Here is a 20307-nt window from a genome sequence, read left to right as displayed (position 1 = left end):
TTGTTGCGATAAAATTGGCTGCTGTATTTGCCAATAAAAATGCAGTGACTTCATTTCAAAATGGTCAATCTTAAAGCATTTAGAGATGAGAGACTGCTTCAAATATATAATTTCCCCAAATATCTCTTTTCTTGAAAGATGCTGAAAATAGATGCTGGTCACAGATGCAAATTATTTCAGAGAAAAAAAGAAATGGCAGCATTGTTAGAGATATTTGGCAATATTGTATCACAGCAGAGAAATAACACACAGCACTAAATTATAGGGAGCCAAGAGAGTGCAAGTTTGATGTGTTAAATAATCGTAAAGGAAATAATACTGGAAATGTTTTCCTCCGCAAACGCTGATAAATCTTCTGGAGCTGATAGCTACCTCCCAGAGTTTTAGAATCATGGAATCTTTAGGCCAAATGGCCTCAATTTGCAGTAATTAGCTCATGTTGGTTCATTGGTTGAAATCTACAATCTCTTACCTTGGCACTACAATTTTGTTCCCTCATTCACTTTTGACAAATGCCAAGTTTAATCTCCCAGTTGCCAACCATTTCAACTCTCCCTCCCATTCCCATACTAACCTTTCTGTCCTGGACCTCCTCCATTGCGAGAGTGAGGCCACACTCAAATTGGAGGAACAGCACCTCATATTTTGTTTGTGTAGCTTACAACCCAGCAGTATGAAATTGAATTCTCTAATTTTAAGTAACTTCTAATTACACTCCCCCACTCTAGTTGTTTTACCAGTTCCCCAAATTGTTTCTCCATTCACACCTTCCCTGGCCAACAATGGGTTGACCAGGTGCCGCCCTGCCTGAGGTCAGCCTTGATTGGTCCTGGACTTTCCTCACGCCTAACTCTTCATCCCACACCCTACTTTCAGTCTGAAAAAGAGTCCCGAAAGGTCACCCATCCTTTTTCTGCAGAGATGCTGCCTGACCCACTGCGTTACCCCAGCATTTTGTGTCTATATCTCTATTCGGGTCATAACTCCTCCAATAATTCAATGTTTCCTCCTTTTTCTTATTGACAGGCACCTTCTGAATTTGACCTTTTGCACAAATGGAAACGTTCTCCCTATATTGTCTACAGATGGAATGATTTTGTAATTATTTTATTGAACCTGTTCTCAACTTCTCTGGAGATTATTTGAAAAGCAATTTTGAAAAATGTATTGTGCCCTCTAAGATTTCATTCCACCAGCCCTTGCTCACTTGCTCATTCTCCAACTACTGTTTGCATTTCCAAGTAATCTGCAAACTTTGAAATAGTTTCATGCACTCTTGTCAAATTATGAAATAGATCACAAAAAGCAGCGATCCTGGCATTGTGAATTACGGAAACAGTTTCCAAATAGTTGCTACCATTCATTGCCCTTTTTATTTCAATGAACATCAATTTTGCTGGTAAGCCTATTAAATGGTAGTTAATCATTTTGCAAATGTATATATAACTAATAACTACATTGCCCTTTGTTAGCCAATCAAAAAGTTAAATCAAATCAACACAAGGACTTTCTTTTATTTCGTTGTGACTTGTTTGAGCAATTAAATTTTGTTCCGAATTATTGTTTCCAACGGCATTGGTTGTTTTTAATGCTTATAATTTTTTCTGGACAATCTGCAAACTAAAACAGCTGTTTTGTTTTCAACTTTTGGCAGGTATTTGCCTCCTGAATGTTTTGTTGTAGGAAAAGAACCACCCAAAATTTCTAACAAAGTGGATGTCTGGTCTGTTGGAGTTATCTTCTTTCAATGTCTCTATGGTCGTAAGGTGATATTTCATTTTGGTTCTATAATATTCTAAGATTCTTTGTTTGTGAAAATTGCCTAATATGAAATGTTCTTTTACAGCCATTTGGCCACAACCAGTCACAGCAGGACATCTTGCAAGAGAATACAATATTAAAAGCAACTGAAGTCCAATTTCCTGTTAAACCAGTTGTTAGCAATGAAGCAAAGGTAACATTGTTATACAAGTATGTTTTTAATTTGTTGAATCAAATTGGCAGGGTTCATTTTGATTTTAAAATCTAATGCTTCTGTTGTTTCAGGCTTTCATTAGGCGTTGTCTAGCATACCGTAAGGAAGATCGCTTTGATGTGCACTTGCTGGCTAATGATACATACCTTCTCCCTCATATGCGACGGTCAAACTCTTCAGGCAATCTACATATGCCTGGGCCAGCCACAATACAGGTGTCACCCATGTCAAACATAGTTTCTTATTAAGACTCGGAGTTAGACTGACAAAACGTAAAACTTTCCAGATTAATTTGCAGCTGGAGACGGTATAACTTGAAGTTTTTTCTTCTTTTTGAGAGGAAGGAGAAAGCAGAGGCTGTGAAATAATTGGGGTGTACCAATTTTTAAATCCTTTACTTTTGATTTATTTCAAATCCAACTGAACCGTGGAAAACAATGAGCTGTTCCAACGTACTGCATACTGTAAAACTTGGTACAAATCAAACAGCTTGCGTATGTGGTTAAACTGTTTGTCCACATTTTTTGGGAACACTGTATATAATCCAATGAGTCACTTTTTGTTTAAAATAAGGCCAGAACAAATGATTTTAGCGCACAGAAATACAACAGCCCAATGAAAGAAAATTATGTGAAGAGATTAGAGTAGGTCTTGCAAACCTGAAAATGCACAAGAACATTTACATATTGAAGCTACAATACGCAGCTTATGTATTTATAGGTCAAACTAGAATGTATTGTGCAAGATAATAGTAAAATAGCATTGTTTTATATTGTTGTAAATTATTTCATTATATTTACCTTCTACTGAAGTTGCAGCAGTTTGATTTTGTACAGGCTGCAAAAAAAAAATTGGCTTTTTGTTTTCTTAATTGGATCACAAAATCCAATAATGGAGCTGACCATTGCTGTTTTGTTATTATAACAAGGCCTTCAAAAGTTATCCACAAACTGAGATGTGTAAAAGCTTAATTTTTGTATCAAATAAGATTGTCTTAAAACAAATTTTGTAATATTGAGGGATAGGCCAATTCATGGATAAGCCTTGATTGTTTGGCATCATTCAGCCAACGGAGAAGAAAAAAACAAATGCAGGACAGATTGTGACGTTTGCAGGATTATTGCTTTCTTCTCTATGTTGGCATAAATGGTGTGAAACATGAAATTCTCAACAATTGCCTTGTGTTGTACAAATTACATCCACTTCCAGTAACACAATCTTACCGATAGTAGAGTTTATTGCTCGTTTTTAAATCCATACAATAGAATACCTGTGTGTAATTATTGCACTGAAACAAAACAAAATTTGGTTTATCTGGGCTTGTTAATGTTGTATAATTAAGCTGTTGCCTGTGTTCCTGGTGTCAAAAGCTGCATTGTTTTCACTGTAAATAAAATGTTTAACTGTTGACTTAAAAAGGTGCTGCTGATGCTGTAGAGAATGCAGCCAAACCCAGTAATAAAACTACAAAATTCTATTTCTCATTCATTTTTGGTCTTAAGTTCATTAAGCCAGAATTTATGAGCAACAGCTCACATCAAAATAAAATGAAAACTTACCCGAATGTCGGGGTCTCCTGATAGTGATGGATGTGGCTCACTTTGCTGTGTATAGGGAATAAGGGTGAAACTCAAAAGATTTATAATTGTACATGTTTAGTCATTTCCACTTTTGATTTTCTGCACAAAGGCAAAATAATGGAACAAATCCCTTTCCAATACTCAGTTTTGTAATTTAAGCCTCATTTCATGCCAGACATAAAAAATAGAACCTTTATGCTGTTCATTTAGATGACCATCGTCTGCCTTTCTAGAAAAAAGTATAAATATCCAAAGTTTAAGTGTGCATAAAATGTAAACATAATTAAAAATATATATATCTAGCCATCCCTTCACTGGTGAAGCTCTGCCTTGCCTTGGGACCTTTGTGCACATTGCTCAATACAAGCAACAGAGAATCTCTACAACCACGCCTGAATTAAATGCTGGTCGGCAGCTGACTATGGTTTGATCTATGTTCAATGGAAATATGTGAAAACAATATTGCTTAAAAATTACATACTGAATCCGGGCCATTGTTTACGCATTACTGTCATGTGGAGGAGGACGGATGTAACTTAACGAATGTCACTGAAACCTTTGGGACAAATATCACATAATTGTGATATTTTGCAACGTGAATACAGATTTGGTCTGTCGAGTCATTCTTTGCAGAGAAAAAGCTGATTTATCGGCCAGTTAAATAATGATACAACATCAAACGTTTACTCTTGAATGTTGTTTTTAATGATGTCTAAATTTCCATTCACCCAAAGGCCCTTCACCTATTTCGCTCCTAGCTTTATACCCAGTCATTTTATTTGCGAAGATGCAGATCTGGTTCCAACCCAATTCAAATTAAGTTATTCCATTGATTGAGTGGAACAGCTCCCTTGTTCCCAACAATGCATCTGTATGGTATTGTAAACCTCAGCATTTCATTCCAGACCTTTGAGTCATTGTTTTGTTCATTCAGATAAAACCTTTGTCCTGCTTTGCAATGTGACCAACAGAGGTCACATAATGATACAATACTTCTCACATGTCTCTAAGGCACCATGGATTGCTAGAAACTTATATAAAACAAATATTAAATTAATTTATACATATTTGCATTTGACACCATGACTGTCACTTGGACCTTGCTGAGAAGCCATAGCTAGGGTTAAATGTAAGCAAAGAATTGTGCAAAGCCGAGGAATCACCACCAACAACTGCAGATGTAAACACATGACACTTTGGGACAGAGGGACACACCCCAAAAGAGCGCGTGCCACACATAATTCAGTAAATGCATCCAAGGAATTTTAAGTGCACTCTTATTTTTGTTCAGATTAAAGGAGGTGTCGGATCATTAGTTGCAGGAAAATAGGTTGTGGACCTGTAGTTAAGTACAATGGCTGTTCTTACAGAATGCATCACCCTATATGTAGCTCACAACATCATAGTGAAATTACTTTTTACATTTATATGGTTGAAGAGCCACCTGGGGAATTCGACTGAAGAATGGGCACCGTTGACTGACTTCAAAGCATTAATTGTCCAACATTAACAGCAGTAATATTTTACTTGAACCACTCAACCCATCATTAACATGGGCTGCATGCAAAAGTGATCAACGGCATAAGATATAAATATTACACTTAGCCTCAGTAATACAACTTCAATCCTCCTGGCAGTAGTTTACACTGCTTCTCATCCTGTCCAGTTCAAACCAAAAATAATCTGCTGCATTCTTTAAATAACATTGATCAAATCTTAATTGAGTCAATGTTATGTATGTATATATACATGTACATTCATACACAGATACAAGCTGTGTTTAATAAGTCTTTTTTGCGGTAGTCTTGCCCACCTTTTCTAAGAAAATGCGAGTAGGCCACTCAGTACTCAAGCCTGCCTCACTATTGATTATGACCGTGGCTGATCTCTCCCAAGCCTCATTTTATAACTGGGTGACATTTCTATTCTAAATGAGGCATTGTTGTAACTTTCAGTCAGGTGCACCATTCACAAAAAAAAAATGCATTGAGTTGATTATATTTCACCCTCCTCCCTTGTTTTTGCTGCAATATCAAATACTAGTATATACACTGCTTTCTGGCACTAGTCATTACATTTTTAAATCATTAGCAAAAACAATGTTTTAGGTCCCTTCCCTTTATCAGAACTGGGGGAAAGGAAGAAATTAGTGCAGGTACCAGAGTAAGTGGGAGAGGACAATGGGTGACACAAAGAATTTCTCTAGTGATGTTCTACTGCATCCGTGTGCTGACATTTAACGTTTCTCATTCCCCTACGACACAGGAAGCAGCTATTCATCCACTGCATCTACATCAGCTCCCACTGCAACCTCCTTAATCCAATTCCTCTACTTATTTTCCTGTAACCTAGTCTCTCACACATGCATCAGCTCTCCCATTTCTCCTACACCAGTAACTTAGAGTACCCAACTAACCTTGCTACCTGTATATATTTGCAAATTGGCAGGGAACTAGTGTAGCGGAATCTCAAAGTCACAGAGAGAGTGATGCAGACACTGGAGATTAGAATCAAATCTGGGTTGCTAGAACTGTACCTTCCTATGCCACGACACCCAGGTTAATTTGTACACTTTCTCATCTCCCTCTTAAATAATTTGCTGTTTCATTCTTCCTTCCCAAGTGGGCATCTCTCATTTTCCCCACAAACTATCTTATCTGCCAACCGTTTGTCTGCTTGCTTAATCTATGTTCCCCTTGCGGACTCTTTGTCATTTCCTTGCAACTTGCGCACCCACCCATTATCAGTAAATTTGAGAGTATACTTGGTTTCTTTAATAAAGTTATAAATATAGATTGTAAATAGTTGTCCCAGCACTGATCCCTGTGCCCCACTAGTTAATGAGTGCCACTCCAAAAATGAACATATCCCATCCATCTTTTGTTTTACTCAAGTAATCCCATAATCATGCTAATATATCACCCCAATAATCTGGAGCAACTTTTTTTATGGCAGCTTATCAAATGCCTTGTGGAACACTCCCCACGCCTTCCTGCATTGAACTATTTCCTTTTCATCCAGCCTTTTTGGTTACATCTTTAAAGATAGTAAAGAACACAGAACAGTTCAGCACAACAATATGCTCTTTCAGCCCTCAAAATTGGTGTCGAACAAGATGCCAAATATACTATTCTCTTCTGCCTACATGTGATTCTCCATTCTCTGCATATCCATGTCTATCTCAAAGCCCCTTAAATGTCACAATCTGTTGGTACCACCATCTCAGATAGTTAATTCCAAGTATCTGCCACAATCTCTTGTGAAAAACGTTTCCCATGCATCTCTGTAAAGTTTCCCCCTCTAACCTTAAAGCTTTGGGAAAAAAAATCTACCCTATCTGTGCCTCTCTTTTATCAGTTTTTCCATCAGCCTCCAGAGAAAACAAGTTTGGCCAACCTCTTCTTTTCGCTAATAGACTCCAATCCAGTAAGTATCTTGGTTTACTACTTTTGCACTCTGTAAAGCCTCCACACCCTCCCTGTGATGGTGCAAACAGAACTGCAGGCAATGTTCCAAAGCTGCAATATGACTTCCTGTCCCTTATATGAAGCATACAAATTAGCCAGAAAAAGCAGCCTACCAAAGGACTGGGAGAAATTCAGAGTCCAGCAGAGGAGGACAAATGGGTTAATTAGGAAAGGGAAAATAGATTATGAAAAATTCTCAGAATTTACCTTCGTAAACAAGCTGACTTTGTCCAATGATTTCTTCCAGGGAACATAAAAAAAGCAGTTTCCCCACTACCGAAGTTAGACTAACTGCAAAAGAATTTATGCTACCAAAACATATGTGAAAGAGAAAATTTTCTGGAGCTACTTCCTAAGTACTAACTGGGATGCAGCCTATACTGGCCCTGGGGATTTGATTTTAGTTAAAACAGATGTAGGTCCCTTGCAGTCAGAAACAGGTGAATTGATCATGGAGAACAGGGACATGGCAGACCAATTGAATAACTACTTTGGTTCTGTCTTCACTAAGGAAGACATAAATAATCTGCCAGAAATAGCATGGGACCGGGGGTCAAATGAGATGGAGGAACTGAGTGAAATCCAGGTTAGCCGGGAAGTGGTGTTAGGTAAATTGAATGGATTAAAGGCCGATAAATCCCCAGGGCCAGATGGGCTGCATCCCAGAGTACTTAAGGATGTAGACCCAGAAATAGTGGATGCATTAGTGATAATTTTTCAAAACTCTTTAGATTCTGGAGTAGTTCCTGAGGATTGGAGGGTAGCTAATGTAACCACTTTTTAAAAAAGGAGGGAGAGAAAACGGGGAATTACAGACCAATTAGTCTAACATCGGTAGTGGGGAAACTGCTAGAGTCAGTTATTAATGATGGGAAAGCAGCACATTTGGAAAGTGGTGAAATCATTGGACAAAGTCAGCATGGATTTATGAAAGGTAAATCATGTCTGACTAATCTTATAGAATTTTTCGAGGATGTAACTAGTATAGTGGATAAGGGAGAACCATTGGATGTGTTATATCTGGACTTTCAGAAGGCTTTCGACAAGGTCCCACATAAGAGATTAGTACACAAACTTAAAGCACATGGTATTGGGGGTTCAGTATTGATGTGGATAGAGAACTGGCTGGCAGACAGGAAGCAAAAAGTAAACGGGTCCTTTTCACAATGGCAGGCAGTGACTAGTGGGGTACCGCAAGGCTCAGTGCTGGGACCCCAGCTATTTACAATATATATTAATGATTTGGACGAGGGAATTGAATGCAACATCTCCAAGTTTGCAGATGACACGAAGCTGGGGGGCAGTGTTAGCTGTGAGGAGGATGCTAGGAGGCTGCAAGGTGACTTGGATAGGCTGGGTGAGTGGGCAAATGCATGGCAGATGCAGTATAATGTGGATAAATGTGAGGTTATCCACTTTGGTGGCAAAAACAGGAAAGTAGACTATTATCTGAATTGGTGGCCGATTAGGAAAAGGGGAGATGCAACAAGACCTGGGTGTCATGATACACCAGTCATTGAAAGTAGGCATGCAGGTGCGGCAGGCAGTGAAGAAAGCGAATGGTATGTTAGCATTCATAGCAAAAGGATTTGAGTATAGGAGCAGGGAGATTCTACTGCAGTTGTACACGGTCTTGGTGAGACCACACCTGGAGCATTGCGTACAGTTTTGGTCTCCTAATCTGAGGAAAGACATTCTTGCCATAGAGGGAGTACAGAGAAGGTTCACCAGACTGATTCCTGGGATGTCAGGACTTTCATATGAAGAAAGACGGCTTGTACTCGTTAGAATTTAGAAGATTGAGGGGGGAAATCTTATAAAAACTTACAAAATTCTTAAGAGGTTGGACAGGCTAGATGCAGGAAGATTGTTCCCGATGTTGGGGAAGTTCAGAACAAGGGGTCACAGTTTAAGGATAAGGGGGAGATCTTTTAGGACCGAGATGAGAAAAACATTTTTCACACAGAGAGTGGTGAATCTCTGGAATTCTCTGCCACAGAAGGTAGTTGAGGCCAGTTCATTGGCTATATTTAAGAGGGTGTTAGAAGTGGCCCTTGTGGCTAAAGGGATCAGGGGGTATGGAGAGAAGGCAGGTACGGGATACCGAGTTGGATGATCAGCCATGATCATATTGAATGGCGGTGCAGGCTCGAAGGGCCGAATGGCCTACTCCTGCACCCAATTTCTATGTTTCTATGTTATACTCTGAGCCCCGACTGATGAAGGCAAGCATACCATATGCCTTCTATACCACTATCTACCTGTGCTGCTACTATTAGGGCACTAGGGACTTCAAGATATCTGTACATCAATACAGTTAAGAGTCCTGACCTTACATTTCCCTTTCATAAAGTTATATTGTGTTGCTTTCCATCCTTATTAATGGACTACAGCATTTACTCCAATGACCAAGGTATTGGGCGATCTGGCTGATAATTTCCTGCTTTGGGTTTTTCTCCTGTCTTGCAAAATAGCATTGTATTTGCAGTATCCAATCCTCTGGGACCACTTAAGAAGAGATTTCAGTGGATTACAACCGTCATGTCCACTATTAGTGTGGTTACCTCAAGAATCTGCAAAATCAACTATAGCAGACCCAGCAGAACTTCCAATGCAACATCAAGTTCTCCAGGGACATCTGCATCCAAAAGGAATCTGCTGCTCTTGGTCTCGCTGCAAGCTCCTCAATACTTAATACTGTAGAAAGACTAAAAGAACATTGAAAGTAGAGGAGTAAAATTAAAGGAAGATTAAGAAAGGAAAGGAAAATTGTGCTAAAATATTAAAGTCTAAACATCTAAATGTTTCTTAATTAGGAGGGTAATTAAGGAAATTGAGCTTTTTCCAGACGAAAAAACAACCTGCCCGCGGAGGTGGAAGATGTGGGTAGCGTTCTTAATGAATGCTGCAGCTGGCTTCACAAACAGGGACAATTGCAGTAAAAGGAAGAATTTGGTGAAACACTAGATGAGATAAACAGACACAACGACAGAGTATTAACGTTGAACAGCATGTATAAAAATTGATAAATCATCGGAACCAGATGAAATATAACCCAGACTCTGAAAAGAAGCAAAATTGCAGACTGACCTTCTTCATTTTTTCCTCTGGCTACAGGAGTGGAGTCAGAGTATTGTAAGACTGCTAATGTACCATTCTTTTATTTAAATGAAAGGAATTACAGGTCTGCTCATTTAAATTTGGTGGGCAAATTATTGAATGCACTTTTGGGAGAAAATATAAACCTTCAATTAGAGATATTAATAGAGGGCAGCTGCCGTGGATTTGTTAAGGGAAGATCATGTCTAACAAACTTCCTTGACTTTTTTTTGAAGAGATAACAAGGATGGTTGATGGGAGACTGTATTTGATGTAGTCTGTGTGGGTTTAAGGCAAAACTTTTGATAGAATGGTCAAAAAAAGTAAAGATGCACTGTAACCAAGGGATAAATAGCAAATTGCATCCACAATAAGTGAAGTGGGTAGAACTCAACGGCAACGATTGACAATGTGTTTGTGCAACCGGACGTTATTACCCTGGGGGCTCCACAAGGCACAGTGTTCAATCCCTGGCTTTTTGCAACAGATATTGTTAGCCCCATCATAGTGGTTACCCCTTTACAGGAAGGATGTGGAGGCTTTGTAAAAGGTGCAGAGGAGGTTTACCAGAATGATGTCTGGATTAAGGGTATCAGCTACAGGAAGAGGTTGGACAGACTTGAATTGGTTTCTCTGGAACACCAGAGGTTGCAGGGAGACCTGATGAAAGTATATAAAATTATGAGAGTCATAAATAGCAGAGGCAGTCAGAATATTTTTCCCAGGATGGAAAATTTAAACACCAGAGGCCATAACTGTAAGGTGAGATGAGAAAAGTTTAATGTAGGTATGTGGGGAAACTTTTATTTTATAATCACAAATAGTCTTGGTATTGTGGACCAAAGGGACAGTTCATGTGCTGTACTGTTCTATATTCATATTTCATAGCAAAAGGATTTGAGTATAGGAGCAGGGAGGTTCTACTGCAGTTGTACAGGGTTTTGGTGAGACCACACCTGGAGTATTGCGTACAGTTTTGGTCTCCAAATCTGAGGAAGGACATTATTGCCATAGAGAGAGTGCAGAGAAGGTTCACCAGACTGATTCCTGGGATGTCAGGACTGTCTTATGAAGAAAGACTGGATAGACTTGGTTTATACCCGCTAGAATTTAGGAGATTGAGAGGGGATCTTATAGAAACTTACAAAATTCTTAAGGGGTTGGACAGGCTAGATGCAGGAAGATTGCTCCCTATGTTGGGGAAGTCCAGGACAAGGGGTCACAGCTTAAGGATAAGGGGGAAATCCTTTAAAACTGAGATGAGAAGAACTTTTTTCACACAGAGAGTGGTGAATCTCTGGAACTCTCTGCCACAGAGGGTAGTTGAGGCCAGTTCATTGGCTATATTTAATAGGGAGTTAGATGTGGCCCTTGTGGCTAAGGGGATCAGGGGGTATGGAGAGAAGGCAGGTACGGGATACTGAGTTGGATGATCAGCCATGATCATATTGAATGGCGGTGCAGGCTCGAAGGGCCGAATGGCCTACTCCTGCACCTAATTTCTATGTTTCTATTAGTGACTTTACATTAAAGGTATTGCACAGGTATAGGCAGTAGATGAATTGGACATGGTGCATAGGAAGGAAAGCCTTCAATTGCAGTTATTGGTTTGTAAGATCATGTGACCAAAAATAGAATATGGAACGCTAGTTTAGTTTATTGTCACATGTACCCAGGGCATTAGCTGGGACAAAGAATGGAATAGCAGAGAAATAATGTAAAAATTGTATAGTGTTTTTTAGATCATGTTGCGACTTTATAAACCACTGTGTTGAACTGAACCTGGAGTATTTTGTGTGGTTCTGGCCACCACACTGGAGGATGTGCTTGTGCAGGAGAGAGTGCTGAGAAGACTCACCAGGTTATTGACTGGATTTGATTTCCCTGGCGTGAAGAAGGCCGAGGGTTGACCTGATAGAAGTTTAAAAGATTTTGGGAGGCAGCGATACAACAGAAAGTTAAAAAAAAAATTCCCCCATGATCAAGTGTAGAATTCTCACTATTTAACCAGTACACTTCTCTTCGTGCATTGTATTTCATGCAACAACTCAACTTGTCCATACCCTCTGACCCACTTTACATTCTGTTCTTTACTCACAACCCCACCAAGATAAAAAACTAGGAAGCATACATTTTAAACAATCGGTTTATTCACCCAGGAACTCTGCCTGGCAGGATTATAGAAGCAGGAACTATTGATTATTTGTTTAAAGTGCCTAAATCCAAAACCTCAACAGTGGCCAAGCCTGGCCACAGTGGTAGGAACTAATAGTTGACTTCAGAACGGGAGGACAGGAGACCATATTCCAGTTTTTATTGGTGATTCAAAGGTGGAGAATTAGCAGCTTTGAATTCCTAGGGATTAACATCTTTGGTGACCTGTCAAGCCCAGCGCACAGATGCAAACATGAAGATGGCGCACCAGTGCCTCTACTGTCTTAAAGAGATTTGGCACGTCACTGTACATGCACCATAGAAGGTATTCTGACTGTTTGCATCTGGGCCTGGTATGGCAATGCAACAACACGGGAACACAAAAGGCTGCAGAGTCATCGAGTCATACAGTGTGGAAACAGGACCTTCGGCCCAACTTGCCCACAACAGCCAACATGTCCCAGCTACAATAGTCCTACCTACCCCTGTTTGACCCATATCCCTCCAAACCTGTCCTATCCATGTACCTACCTAACTGTTTCTTAAACATTGGCATAGTTCCTGCCTTGACTACCTCCTCTGGCAGCTTGTTCCATACACCCATCACCCTTTGTGTGAAAAAGTTACCCCTCAGATTTCTATTACATCTTTCCTCCTTCACCTTAAACCCATATCCTCTGGTCCTCTGGTGATTCACCTACTCTGGACAAGAGACTGTGCATCTACCCGATCTATTTCTCTCATGGTTTTTAAGACCTCTATAAGATCACCCTTTATACTCCAAGGAATAGAGACCCAGCCTACTCAATCTCTCTCTATAGCACAAACCCTCTAGTCCTGGCAATATCCACGTATATCTTCTCTGTATCCTTTCCATCTTGACAACATCATTCATATAACATGGCACCCAGAACTGAAAACGATACTCTGAATGTGACCTCACCTACATCTTATACAACTGCAATATGACCTCCCAACTTCTCCACTCAATACGCTGACTGATGAAGGCCAACGTGCCAAAAGCCTTTTTGACCACCCAATCTACCTGTGACCACCTTCAAGGAATCATGTACCTGCACTGCTAGATCCCTCTGCTCTACAACACTCCCCAGAGCCCTACAATTCACTGTTAGACTTCCCATTATGCAACACCTCACTTTTATCTAAATTCCATCAACCGTTCCTCAGCCCACCTGGCCAATCGATCAACATCCTGCTGCAATTTTTCACAACCATCGTCACTATCTGCAAAACCACCCATTTGCAAAAGGATAGTGGACTCAGCCTGGTCCATCATGGGCATGGCATTCCCCACCATCTAAAGCATCTACACGAGGAGCTGCCCAAAGATCTTATAGCGGAGCGCTCTAAGATCTTTGGAGCTGCCTGCCTCAAGGTGGTACAATCTACAATCAAGGATCCATGTCCTCTTCCCGCTGCTACCATCAGGCATGAGATTTAGAAGCTTGAAGTCACATGCCACCAGGTTCAGGAACAGCTACGTGCCTTCAACCATCAGGCTATTGCTCATCCCTAATCCGACCTCAACAACAGCACACTACAAGCCACCTCTTGCACTACCATAGACTTGTGCTTTTTTCTAATTTTGTTTTGCACTAATGTCTAGTTATTTAGCAGTTTTTTTTCTTTTTACTCTTACAGAATGTTGTGATGTGTAATTTAGTGCAGTTTATGTATTATTTATGTTTTGTCCGAGTTGTGTCTACAAGACCTTCATTGTATCTGTACCTGATCTTATTTATACATCTGACAATAAACTTGGCAATAAACAATAGACAACAAACTCAAATACACATGACACTTTAAACTCTGCAAGTCTTATTTTCTACTGATGGAAGACATCAGTTAGTTCCAATTTGTATTAGATTCCTCTCTTCAATCTGCTTAATTTATTATAATACAGGTCAGTAACCAAACATAATAGCTCATTTGAACAAGAGCACCGCACACCTTGGCAGTGAAAATTGATGATTAATGCTTCAGACTTTGAACATTATGGTGTGAATACGTGAACAATCATTGTAATATTGAAACAAAACCACAGAATATCATTACTCTCGACAAGTTCACAGCTTTCATGACAATGAGAAAGGTCATGGAACCAAAACTAATTGCATCTTTCCCGCGGCAGATACTCCCCAAATGGCTGATCACACTTTGTCTCACTTTTATTTTTAAACTCCAATATCTGCAATATTTCACTTGTATTTCACTAAATGTTTGTAGAGGAGCCGACTTGAAAGAACAATTACTTCGCAATTATCCCTCCAATCTATTCATAATATGGTTTTCAATACTGTACATATCATTGATCAAAATTAACAATTTACATCAGATGGTCAAAGATTCACAGCGATTCATGGTACAGGAACCTATAATGCCTTGTGTCAATGCCAATCAAAACTAACTGTTTAAATGAATCCCACCTCATAGTTTGTGGTTTACAGGCAAGGGCGGGCCACGTGTTAGGAAGTGCTCATCTGGGTATTGATTAACCAGGCAGGGCTTTCCACACACCACCAGCTTTGAATTTTCCAGATACCCACCGCACAAAGACAACTTTCTTCATTTCAATTTTAATCTATTAATTAACGTAACAGTGTCCGTTAAGGAAAGCATACAGTCACATCGCATCGAAACAGGCACTTTAACCAAACTCGCCCATGCCAACCAAGATGCCCATCTAAGCAAGTCCCATTTGGCTACGTTTGACCTATATCCCTCTGCCTTTCCTATCTATAATACCTGTCCTAATGTCTTTCAAATGTTACGGTACCTGCCTCAACCACCGCCTCTGGCAGCTCGTTCCATATACCCACCACCCTGTGTGAAAAAGTTACTCTTACATTTCTCACCTTAAATCTATGCCCTCGATTCTAGTTCTTGATTCCCCTACGCTGGGAAAAAAGGCTGTGTGCGTTCACCATATCTGTTCTCTTAATTTTGTACATCTCTATTAGATCACCTCTCAGTCTCCCACGCTCCAGGGAATAAAGTCTATCCAGCCACTCCTTATAACTCAGTTCTGAGTCCCGGAAACCTCTTTTCTGCATCTTTTCCAGCTTCATGGCATCTTTCCTATAGCAGGGTCATCAAAATTGAACACAATACTCTAAGTGCAACCTCAGCAACATTTACAACATAACGTCTCAACTTCTACACTCAATGCCCTTGCTGATGAAGACCAGTGTGTCTTCTTCACCACTGTACACACCTGTGCCGCCTCTTTCAGGGAACTATTTAATTGTACTTTGTTCTCTCTGTTCTGCAACACTCTCCAGGGCCCTAACATTTATTGTAAAAGTCCTACCCCATTTTGACTTTCCAAATGTAATAACTCACACTTATCTGAATTCTATTAGCCATTCCTCAGGACATTTACCCGGCTGATCAAGATCCCGCTATATTTCTTGAAAACCATGTTCACATTCCAACTATTTTAGTGCCATCTGTAAACTTACTGTCCCTGCCTAGTACGTTCAAATCCAAATCATTCATGTAGACAACAAACAACAATGGGGCCCAACAACAATGAGGTGCACCCCACTAGCGACAGGACTCCAGTCCAAGAGGATACTTTGCACCGGCATCCACCACTTCCTACCATCAAAGTATTTTTGCTTCCAGATAACGTTACAATGTGCTGGAGTAACTCAGCAGGTTGGGCAGCATTTCTGGGGGTCGTGGATAGGTGATGTTTTGGGTCAGGACCCTTCTTCAATTAGCTAGATCCAATGAGCTAGTTCTAACCTTCCACAGCTGCCTATCATGCATGTGCAAACCTATTAAAGGCCTTGTTAAACTCTATATCGACTACATATATCACCTTGCCTACATCTACCTTCTTGGTTACTTCAAGTATCTCAATCAAATTTGTGAGACACTATCTCCCACACACATAGCAGTGTTCATTATCCCTTATCAATCCCCATATTTCCAAATGCATGTGCACCTTTTCTCTCAAAATCTCTTCCAATAACTGTAGATTAACCCTTATTAATCCATGTCATTTATAATCTCCACTACACATGTGCATGCCACCCTTTACATGGTATTACGGTACTACACAGCTGTACACTAGCAAAGTCAGCCGGCTCTCACAAGGCACGCCGAGCTGGATGTGAATGGCTGGCAGTTTAAATGTTCCTGATTGCTTATGGAATAAAGATTGATCTTTCACTATGTGTGTTGTTGTGGATCATTCACAAACAATATCCACCTACCACAGATGTCAGGCTTACTGGTCTACAGTTCCTGGATTTTTTTTTTAGCTTTTCTTAAATAAGGGCACAACATTAACCAGCCTCCAGTCATGTGGAACCTCGGCTAATGATGATGCAAATGTCCCAACCAGGGCTCCCACATTTCCTCTCTAACTTCCCACAATATTCTTGCGTATACCGGATTAGGTCCTGGAAATGTATCTGCCTGCGTATGTTTTAAGATGTCCAGCACCTCCTCTTCTGCAATGTAGACGATTCCCAAGACATTCCCACTAAATTTCCCAAGTTCTCTAGTCTATGTGTCTTTCTCCACAGTAAAAAGTGAGGAGAAAGAGTCATTAATGACCCCACCCATCTTCTGCAGCTTTAGACACATGTCCACTTTGGTTTACTGAGGGTCCGGATTCTCTCCCTCGTTACTCTTTTTCCCTTAGTGTACATAGAATTTCTTTGGATTCTCCTGCAGTTTTTCTGCCAGAGCTATCAAATGTCCCCTTTCTGCCATCTTGATTTCCTTCGTAAGGTTACTCCTGCATCCCTTTAAACTCATTTGTTCCAAACATAAAAATTCCCAGTGTAGCTTGGTCTCCAGCCCTGCTAACATCCTAACATTACTTACAGAAATGGAAAATATTTAGGAACTTTTGAGCTATGTAATTCTGTGTAATTGCTTTGCTAAAAGCTTAGAGCGGCACAGTAGTGCATCTGGTAGAGCCACTGTCTGACAGCGCCAGACCCGGGTTTGATCCTGACCTCGGGTGCTGTTTGTGTGGAGCTTGCATGTTCTTCCTGTGACCACATGGGTTTCCTCCGAGCGCTCCAATTTCCACCCACATCCCAAAGACATGCAGGTTTGTAGATTAATTGGCCGCCATAAATTGCCTCTAGTATGAAGAGTGTAGGTGTAAAAGTGGGATGACAAAGAACTAGCGTGAATGGGTGATCGATGGTCGGCATGGACTTGATGGGCCGTAGGGCCTGTTTCCATGCTGAATATTTCAATTTTAAAAAAATCCTATGAATTATTTCCATTTTAATGGCACATACGATTTGTAAACTCGCTTCAGTTACTGTCTGGTAATCTTCAGTTTAACAATCGCAGCTGAACCAGACTATTTAGTTTAGTTTAATTTGCAGATACAGCACAGAAACTGGCCCCTTGGCCGACCGAGTCCAGCAATCCCCGTACACTAGCGCTATCCTACACACTAGGGACAATTTACAATTTTACAAAAGCCAATTAACTTACAAACCTGTATGTCTTTAGAGTCGGGAGGAAACCAAAGCACCTCGGAGAAAACCCACATGATCACAGGGAGAACGTACAAACTTTGTACAGACAGCACCCACAGACAGGATCGAACCTGGGTCTCTGGCACGGTAAGGCAGAAACTCTACCGCTGTACTACTGTGCAGCAGTGAAACCATCAAACCGGTCATCCTCTATCCTTGCCTTTAATTTCATGTGTTGTAGCAGAAATCACGTGCTATGCCGAGCCATTTGTTTCTGGTGTATTTGTTCAATAAATTGGACATTTTTTTAAATCTTAATTTTCTCAAATTTAGGTAGAAAGGGGCTTTTATATAGGCTCTTTTATAAGCCATTATGCATGAATACTTTGGGAGCTCTTGTAGAATTGCGATCACCAAAATTACATCCCATAAAACTAACAAGTAGATCAATAGAAATTGAAGTAACATCAATAATATTAATGGATTATTTTAATGCTGTGAATTCTGTGGCTTGCGTGATCTACTTATCGCCACCAGGTGGAGCCCACGTCACATAATTCACATCAGTGATATGCGTTCTCGATATGCAACCTTAATTTAGGTTCTGAAATCAATATTCAAGCACAGAAAATAGATCTGATATTACTCAACATTGTGTTATTTTCAACAGATATAAATATTCATTTTAAGATTAACTTCACAACTTATATTTTAAATTTTAGTACCATGGTACTAATGGAACAGGCAGAGATAGAAAGCTTCCATTTTAACAAGCCAAGTTCAAATTTCCATAAAGCACCCATCTATTTCTGTTGCGTATTCAGTAGCAACTATCAACCACAACAGCGGCACATTCACGTGCGATTACCTCATCTATGCATATGTTTACATGATATCTTGATTAGTTATCTGTGGGGTTCCATAATCTCACTAATTGTCACATTTTACAATTGAACATTAAACATCTATAATAACGCTACTGAATGAATGGAAATTACTGCCTTCAACAATCCCCATGGTTAACGGCACCATATAGCATGTAAAATGGAACAATCATTTTCAGCTAGATAGAACAGACAATATTTTACATAACAATTGGAAGTGTTTCTTCAATTGGTTACTTTATACTGGAGTATTATAATTAAAATAGCATTAAGAAATAAACAACATTAAGTCATTTGCTTTTAACGAAGATGCAATGTATTCCACAGAACAACAGCAATCAATACCAGGCTCCAGTTGGCCTATTTAAATTTCAGACTTAGACATCATAAGAATTTAGAAAATAAACTAGAAATTCATTTTACTAGGCTATAGGACTTTTAAAAACGTGCTGAAGGGTAGTATTCTTCTCTGCAACTTTGCATTCCTTAGCATCATGGGATTTGAAGGTGATGACCTTTCCTTTTACTTTAGCTGCAAAGTTTTTAGACTTTTAACTATTTCTATTCAATAACAAATCCTACTATTTAAAATAGAATGTTATCTTTCACAGCTGAGGTTAAAGTTAGCTTGAGCTTAACTACAACTCTTGCTCTGTCCCACTTATTTTAACCTGTCTGGATCCTCAGATCTCTGTAGCCCCTCTCTGGTTCACAGAAATGACCCACCCTTCCAGTCCTGGTAACATTCTCTTAATGTCCTGTTACAATGACATTGAACAAAACCCAATTCATGTCAATTATTCTTGCAACAAAAGCAAAATACATTAAATCTTTAAACAAAACGTAACATTCAGGTCACACATTATCTGCCTAACATTTCAGGTCAATAATTTCCCGTTATTAGGTCCTCCTATCCCTGTACAGCTAAACAATACTCAAGTCAAAGTCTTACAGAGACTTGAAGCTGGGTTTGACAGGGTTTTCAGTAATTCCACAAAAACCTACGTTAAAAGCAGGTCATCCACTCACACCTATTCCATTTAATTAGGTCATGGCTTATCTGACTGTTACCTGAACTTCATATTATCTACCTTGTACCTCTTTGCCTATCAAAGATATCAATGGTTCAATGATACCTCATTGTCACATGTACCTAGATACAATGCCATTCTTTGTTTTGCATCCATTCCAATACCATCATACCATAGATGAGCACAATTATAGACAAGTAGAACGTGCAATGATTGCAGTGGAAGAATAGTAGACTTCACCGAGGCAGTACACAAGGAGACAGCAAATATTCAGAAATATCTGCTTCCACTGAAGGCCCTCATCTCAGTGATAAATGCCCGACTCCTTACTCATAAACAATGACCCGAGTTTTAGATTCGCACAGGTGGGGAGACATTCTTTACACATCAACCTGTCAAAGAGGATTTATGTTTCAATCTCATCACCTCTCACTCTTCAAAACTTCAGCATAAAATCCTAAACTGACCAAAGTCTCCGCATAAAACAACCTGTCATTCAAGGAGTCTGAAGAAGAAATCCGCCCTGAAACGTGACATATCAATGTCCTCTGAATAACCAAGTATCGAAATGTTGCCTGACACGCTGGGTTACTCCAGCACTTTGTGGTTTACTCAAGATTCCAGCAGCCGCAGTTCTTGT

At 39.8% G+C, this 20307-nt stretch overlaps 1 protein-coding gene across 1 annotated transcript in view; it reads left to right on the top strand.

The window, feature by feature from the left end:
* LOC129698777 (serine/threonine-protein kinase tousled-like 1) overlaps positions 1-3460 on the top strand; it is a 125691-nt gene extending 122231 nt beyond the window's left edge. Inside the window, exons 19-21 of the mRNA XM_055638029.1 lie at positions 1655-1766; positions 1847-1954; positions 2047-3460. Coding sequence (XP_055494004.1) covers positions 1655-1766; positions 1847-1954; positions 2047-2223 — 397 coding nt within the window. The 3' untranslated portion in view covers positions 2224-3460. The remainder of the gene's footprint in view (positions 1-1654; positions 1767-1846; positions 1955-2046) is intronic.
* Positions 3461-20307: the final 16847 nt, after the last annotated feature.

Source organism: Leucoraja erinacea, chromosome 7, assembly GCF_028641065.1.
Source record: "Leucoraja erinacea ecotype New England chromosome 7, Leri_hhj_1, whole genome shotgun sequence".
Taxonomy (NCBI): Eukaryota; Metazoa; Chordata; class Chondrichthyes; order Rajiformes; family Rajidae; genus Leucoraja; species Leucoraja erinaceus.
This window is presented reverse-complemented; position numbering and strand designations above follow the sequence as displayed.